The sequence below is a fragment of the Arachis ipaensis genome, chromosome B05, assembly GCF_000816755.2.
Source record: "Arachis ipaensis cultivar K30076 chromosome B05, Araip1.1, whole genome shotgun sequence".
Taxonomy (NCBI): domain Eukaryota; kingdom Viridiplantae; phylum Streptophyta; class Magnoliopsida; order Fabales; family Fabaceae; genus Arachis; species Arachis ipaensis.
Genome location: NC_029789.2, coordinates 47,363,940 through 47,371,680, shown reverse-complemented (window position 1 = coordinate 47,371,680; position 7,741 = coordinate 47,363,940). Strand labels below are relative to the sequence as shown.

The 7,741-nt window shown below is 31.4% G+C and overlaps 2 protein-coding genes across 2 annotated transcripts in view; both read right to left on the bottom strand.

Moving 5' to 3' along the window:
- LOC110272011 (transcriptional activator Myb-like) overlaps nucleotides 1–138 on the bottom strand; it is a 2,953-nt gene extending 2,815 nt beyond the window's left edge. The window contains exon 1 of the mRNA XM_021123780.1: nucleotides 120–138. Within this exon, the coding sequence (XP_020979439.1) occupies nucleotides 120–138 (19 nt within the window). The remainder of the gene's footprint in view (nucleotides 1–119) is intronic.
- On the bottom strand, nucleotides 188–1,794 carry LOC110262854 (transcription factor MYB105-like). The gene is made up of 2 exons (XM_021103498.1): nucleotides 1,143–1,794; nucleotides 188–714 (listed from the first exon to the last, which is right to left on the bottom strand). Exons 1-2 carry the CDS (start codon nucleotides 1,708–1,710, stop codon nucleotides 194–196), a joined length of 1,089 nt encoding a protein of 362 aa, XP_020959157.1. The 5' UTR covers nucleotides 1,711–1,794; the 3' UTR covers nucleotides 188–193.

Below are 7,741 nucleotides of genomic sequence, written 5' to 3'. Positions count from 1 at the left end.
TGAATTTAAATATTTAATATTTTTTTTATTTACATTTTTTTTATGTTTAATGTCAGTTGTGCAATATTAATTCCTAAAAGTTTCTTCATTAATTATGTTAAATGTTTTAATTTACTTACTACTTAAAAACAGTGCCATTATTTCAAGCACCTTGAAAAAGTTTCAGAAAACAATGCCACTATTTGCATCACCATTAAAATAATACATGAGATACATGAGATGAATGAAATAAAGAACACTTACCAGCAGAGAAGAAACAATAATCAAAAGGAAACTGTTGTTGATTATAGAAGCCATTAGGGTCCTCTTCATTATTATTATCTTGTTGTTGTCTCCAACAAGCAGTAGCCATGTGAGTAATAGTTGCTGAACCATTAATAAACTGACCACCATAATAACCACTAGTAGTACTGGTGGTGATGTTATTTCTACTGAAGAGAAGGCTCTGACGGTTATTATTATTATATCTTCTGATTTTCCTATTGGTCCTTGAAGGAAAGGATTTTTGCTCCCTGTAGTATCTGGCCATGATAACATGCCAGTGGTTCTTGATAGCATTATCTGTTCTGCCAGGAAAAAGCCTTGCAATCATAGCCCATTTTTTGCCATACACTCTATGTGCTTCCATTAGCCTCTCTTCCTCCTCTTCACTGAATGGATTCTTCTTTATTCTTGGATCTAGTTGGTTGAACCATCTCAACCTACAACTCTTCCCTGAAACACACAAATAATATATATAAAAAACTTTTAAAAATTATTTCATCATAAATTACTCTATTTGATATATATTTTTTAAAAATTGATTTCAACATATTTAAATTCATGGAGTGTACAGTAACTAGTTATGTCGCTACGATAATTATACAAATACTATTAAAATTAAACTTATATTTTTTATTTTGCTAATATTTTTTATTTTTTAAATTGAAAAATATTATTAAATAATAAAATATCGGTTATTTTAATTTTAACAGTACTTTTTAACATATCTTTCATAACCACCGGAGTATAGGCACCATGAACCAAAAGATTAATTAAAGCGGAGAAATATTCATCACATTAATAGAAGGCAGGAGAGAAGAAATAATGAACCAAAAGATAGCTAAGTAGTAGTCATTATTATTTGAGTAGAAAATTCAAACCTGATCTTCCTTCTAGATTCTGAGCAATGAGGTTCCAGTTCTGAGGGCCATGAAGAGCCACAAGCTCCTTCAGCTTGGAATCTTCTGAAGGCCTCCAATGCCCTCTTGCACACACTTTGGACTTTTCACTGCTATTTACCTCTTTCCCACTACTCATCATGCAATACTTCTCCTCATTAGGGTTCTCTTCATCATCATTGAACTTATTAGTTGCTGCTGCTGCTGCTTCTTCTTCATGGTTGTGGAATTTTTCATTGCCATCCTCACTGGAATCATAATCAGAATCTTTATTATTACAGGGGTGTTCTTGAAAATTTCTAGAACGGCAATCCCTCATAAACTGATGATGAAATGGAAATAAGCTTGAAGTAGTTGTTCCTCTTCCATTGTCATTATTATGGTTATGCATTTCCTTGGTATAATAATTACTTCTCTTTTGCGATGAAGAAAGAGTTGTTGATGATGAAAGCGTGCGAAGAGAGAGAGAACCCATGTCTGTGTAGAAAACTCCCATTGAATAAGGAGAATGGTGTGAAATAGTTGACGTTGGTGGGGGGCATGATCTCATTTTTCCTTTGTGTCTGACTTCAACTGTTACAGTGACATATATGCTCTAATGGATGAATGAATGACTTCAGCCAGCTTTTAAGGGCTACATTCATGGAAGGTTAAATTTTTTTTGTTATCTTTTTTTTTTTTTAATTTGTTTTGTGACAAGTGAAGCTAGGTCAAGCTAAAATTGTAACCAACTTTTGGAGAAAAATCTGTGTTGCACGTAATTTCTTTATTTTTTCTATTGTAAAAACAATAGTCTCCATTTTCTATTAAAAAAAAAATACTTTCTACTTTTATGATATAGTTTGACATTGGTTTAGTGTATTATGGACTTAAATATTGTAGCAAGGATAGTTTTGATGATTAAGTAGTTTGGATAAATGGTTTGAGAATTTTGATAGTTATATTATTGATGGGTTAAGCTAAGGAGAGAGTATAATAGCTAGTAGAGTTTGATTTATTTATTAGTTAGTTACAATGTACTCTATGATCATCTATTTATATAGGCTCCATAAGTTGATTCTAGATATAATTCCAAATCTTAGATATTTCTAGATATCAACCTAGATATTTTTAAATACTATTCTTAGATATTTTTAATATTTGATTTATTTAATTAACTTCTAGACTTCTCCATCATAATACTAGATATTTATTTTTATGAAACAAGATCATGAAAATTCTAAAAAGTTCTACAAATATGTAGCATCATTAATACTCTTTCTTGATGTACATTTGTGTAATTCCAAGCATCTCTCGAAATAGTTCGAACTTTGATCTTGGTAGTGCCTTAGTGAAAATGTCTATCAGTTGCTCATCTGTGTTGCATTACTCGATTTTTATCTTTTTCTCCAATATAACTTTTCGTATAAAATGATACTTGATAGCTATATGCTTGGTCTTACTATGACGGACTGGATTGTTTGCCATTGTTATTGCTAACTTGCTGTCGCACAACATAATTGTTGGTTCTTCTTGTTGCTCTGCTATGTCTTCGAATATTTTTCTTAACCATATTACTTGACTAGTAGCATTTGCGGCTGCAACATAATCAGCTTCAGCAGATGATTGAGCCACAGTGTTTTATTTCTTTAATGCTCAAGAGAATACTCCTTGACTTAGATTTTGCATGAATCTTAATAGTAGACTTGTTGCATACATGATGTCATCTCTTGTGGTAGTTAGATAAAGGAGATTTCTAATAAGACTTCTGTATTGTGAAGCATCTGCTTCTCTAGGCCATATGAATCTTCTTTTTGTAATTTCTCATTATGAACTAGATGAGTAGATACTACATTGAAATTATTCATCTTGAACTTTTGTAGCAAATTTTGAGTGTATTTTTTTGCGAGATAAATATTTTGTCTTCATTTTGGTTTACCTCAATGCCAAAAAAATAGTGCATCAATTCTAAGTCAGTCATCTCAAATGTCTGCTTCATTTCTTCTTTGAATTCTCTGATTATAGTCTCATTATTTTCTGTGTAGATAAGATCGTCCACGTGCAAAAAAACTATGAGAGTGTTTGAATTACCTTGCGTCTTGATGTAGAGTGTAGGCTCAGTTTTACTCTTTCTGAATTCATGATCAGTGAAATATTTGTCAATTTGATTGTAGCATACTCGCGGTGCTTGCTTGAGTTCAGAGTGCTTTCTTTAGCCTTAGCACCTTATCTTCATGTCCTTCTTCAAGAACCCGTATGGTTGATCAACATATAATTCTTCCACCAGTTCTCTATTTAGAAACACAGATTTCACGTCTAGTTGATAGATCTTCCATTACTTTTGTGCGGCAAGTGCAATGAGCGCCTTTATTTTATCTGGGCGAGCTACAGGTTCAAATGTCTCTATGTGATCTATCCCAAAAATTTGTGCATATCCTTTATCTACGAGCCTTACTTTATGCTTCTGAATAGATCTATCAGGATTGAGCTTAGTCTTGTATACCCGTTCGACTCCAATGATATCTTTATTTAAAGGGCGATTTACCAGTTCCCATGTGTTGTTCTTCTCAATTATCTTGATTTCTTCTTTTATGGCATTTTTTCATTCTTCTTGCTTTTCTGCTTCTTCAAAGCTTGTAGGCTCGATCTTGACAAAATTGCATGTTTCATATACGTCTTGCAAAGGTCTAGGTTTTTTTGGTGGAGAATCAGTTATTGCTTCTACTGTTGGAGTAGGTGTGCTTGCTTTTTCGCGTTTTTGTTCATCTAGTCTAGGTGGTTGTGGTGATACTTCAATGCTTTCTTTCTCGACTTTTTCATCTTTCCAGTTTCATGAAGTATTTTCATCGAACTCCACGTCTCGACTGATTATGAATTTTTTTTATTTGCAAGTTATACACACGATATCTTTTTGATTGTGTATTATACCTAAGGAAGATTCTTTTTTCTGTCTTCTCATCCAGCTTACTTCTTTTTTGTGTGGGAATGTGGACATAGCATATGCATCCAAAAACTCTTAGATATTTTGCGGAAGATTTTTGTCCATTCCATGCTTCAATTGGAGTTTTATTTTCTATTGCCTTAGTGGGACAATAATTTAGTAGGTGTGGTTGGACGCCGGGCTTGTGTGCAAATTAGAGGAGGGCCACCGAGCGTAGAGAGCTGGCCGTCAAGCCTGCAAAGTGGGCCGCCGAACATCCATGTTTAAGGCTGGGCGTCCGATTTTTATGCTCTTTGGGTCGGTTGGGCCTTCTTGAACCGGTTTTGTATTGTTAAAAAGGCTTTAATTCTTGGTTATTTTGTGACAAAAATTTCTGAAAATACAAAAATACTAATACGACTCTAAATACTTGATTATTTTAAAATTTCACTAGAAAACATAAGAAATTTGATTAAAATCTAAGAAAACAAATGAAATAGACCCTTAAAAACTGTTTAAGATGATGTGTTATCACAATACCAAATATAAAACTTTGCTTTCCTCAAGCAAAAAGAAAAATAAGCAGAGTTTATCTTAAGTGAAAAGAAATTAAAGAGTTTGGAAGTTTAATTTTAAAAACAAAAATGGAATTTATGATAATCCTTGTGATTATATTCGGCTTCTTTTATGCTTGATGAATCTTGCATACTTAGAATTTGAAAATTTCTAAAAGGTTAGATCCAAATTGTGTTATGACAATTCTTTTGGGCTTAAATGACTTGAAGGTAGTTACTTCACATTTAATTCTGGAAAAGATCTTTGAGACTTTTGACTCTAAGTGTTCTATCACAAGGCAACTCTTAATGAGCTTTCAATCGATAATCCTGGGCCAGTTGGCCCAAGTTACCAGGTGAAAAAGCATCCCTCGAATCTAATTACCCAAGCCTCTTCTTGAAACAATCACACCACAAGCACATAACTAGAAAATGATTGATCCAGATATCGATGCCCAGAGCCTTTTTGTACTTTAAATATTTTGTCTTAAGTTGACTCTTTAGGCAGGCTTTCAATTGATAATCCCAATCCAGTTGGCTCAAGTTATCGGGTGATAAATCACTCAAATTTATTTGCCCAATTCTTTTTCCTTAAAATACAAATATCATAGGCACATAACTAGACCCTAGTCATTGGTGCTCAGAGACTTATAAATTTTGATTCTTTTGATCTTTCTAAACTTTTTTTTTCACTACTTCAGTAAGTGAATGATCGTTGAATTCTCATAATACTTCTTTAAAATTTTATTTTTAAAGATTCTCCTTTCGTTTTCTTAAAATTCAAATATCTTAAGTTCATGAAATGTAACTTTATATTCTTGAGCACCATCACTTTTGTTTTGAATTTATTATTCAATAATATATGCTAAAATTTTAAAAACTAATTTTTGAATTTTAAAAATTTCTAGAGGTCCCCCCTTTGTTTTTAAAAATTAATTTGAAATTAAAATAAAATGCATAAAGAAAAAAATAGGAAGAAATATTAAATTAACTATAAAAAAAAATATAATTTAAATTTATCACATTTTTATTTATCTTTATTGTCTTTTTCTTGAATAGAGAAATATTAGTTCCATAAAACAATACCTAACATATACAAAACAAGTTTTTCTAATGATTGAACCTCATGTTCAATCTCAATCAATATTTTAAATAACCCAAATAACCCTCGAAACAAGTATTATGTTTGTTAAGTATAATTTAAAGTTAGAAAGGCTATTTCAATTTTAATAAAGTATTAATTTAGTTCTAGTTTTTTGTTAAAACTAAAAATTAGTGAATATATTCTTTTAAAAATCTATTTGTTTTATAGAGCGACGTAGCTGGTTCATTCTACAATAATTATGTTAGACCCCTTTTTGACTCTGGTTAAAAAAGAAATACCCATGTCCACATGATCTTTTTTTGCCAAAACTAATCTAATAGACCATCTTCAAACTTCAGCGGAAGACACATTTGGCCACTTCATTGGAGTATCCGCCTTATATAATATAGGGTCATGACTCGTGGCATTGCATTTTTGGAAAAAAGCGATCATCCTTATATGGCAACACAACTGGTTTTTAATCTCAGACTCATTTAAACAAAATCTTATATTCGAGTAATTCTTTCTTTTTTAAGAATATTAACTTTTTAATAAAATGGAAACATAATACATGTACTTATTTTGGAAAAAAAGAATATTAAAGAGTAAAGTATCGTTTTTGTCCCCAATATTTGGGGTAAGTCTTATTTATGTCCCTAACGTTTAAATCGTCCTATTTGTATCCTTAACGTTTATAAAAGTGATTCAATGTTATCCTACTATCAGTTATACTAACAAATCAGATTATATTTTTCAATTATTTTTACTTGAATGTATTCATTCTCAATTAGGTCTCACTTGGATGTGGTCGATTTTAATATTATACTCACTATTTGTGTTTAGATTCAATTATGTCCTTAGAAAAGTAAATTATGTAGATGTTATAGGAATTAGTTTTAACATTTGATGAGCTATTTTTCGGAGTAGATCATCAATTCTATCCCAAACATTTATATTCTAACTTCAAGAAGAGGTTTTTAAAACTCAAACTAAAGCGTTGATGATGTGTAATTGACGGCAGGATAACATTGAATCACTTTTACAAACGTTAAGGATACAAATAGGACGATTTAAACGTTAGGGACACAAATAGGATTAAATGCGACACCCAACCCCCATGTGTCACCTAATCATTTTAATCACCATTATCCCTCCTTAATCATCAAAACAGCCATGCAAATGTTCATTTTGGGGTGAGAAAAAGAAAAGAGAATCGGGAGAGAGAACAAACCGTGAAACTCCCAAACATTCTAAGTTCAATTTCTTGAGTTCTGTAACTCCAATCGAAAATCTAATCCTATAAAAATATTCGTATCTTTCTCCTCTTCATGTTGACGTAACTTTTGTTCGGAAGAAGTCAACGGCGAAACTGCTGTCCCTCCATGCATGTTCGGCCAAGTGAGCCCAAAGGTGGAGTAGACGATTTATGACGTTTTCTTCTCAGATTTTTCAGTCAAAAAGTTTCTTCGGTACTTCCATTATGAGGACAGCAAACTAGACGTAGTGTTTGATAAATTTTATTGTGATTTGAATGTGTTTATGTTGCTTAAATGGAGGCTGGTTATGATATGATTGAAATTTAGTGATTATAATGTTTGTTTTGTGTTAAAATTTTAATGTTTTATAGCTTGTAATTTCGGTTCCTTGAAAGGCTAAAAAAATCGAACTAATTTATGTAAAAAATGAGGTTATTCTAAGCTTTAAACATGATAAAATTCATGTGATTTGGTGGTTGAAAATTAGAATTGAACATTAAGAAAAATTAGTTACGAAAAAGTTAAAAAACTAGTTAAAAGTTAAGTAATTTTGATGAACTTTTGATGAGTTTGATTTGATTCTTTGAAGAACACAAAACCTTCATGTTTTAATTATTTCATGGCCAAAATAGAATTAAGAAAGAGTTTTGGGGCTGAAAGTTAACTAAAAAGAAATTTGGGAGTTAAAATAGAATTTTTAGAAGTTAAGTGATTAAAGTGTAATTTCATAAAAATATAGGGATCAAAAATAAATTTTCAAAAGCTTTAAGAATATCATTAATTGAACT

Coding starts and splice junctions, on each gene's coding strand:
- LOC110262854 (XM_021103498.1), bottom strand. CDS start 1,710: ATGAGATCATGCCCCCCACCAACGTCAACTATTTCACACCATTCTCCT. Junction 715..1,142: donor GAATCTAGAAGGAAGATCAG/GTTTGAATTTTC, acceptor TGTGTGTTTCAG/GGAAGAGTTGTAGGTTGAGA.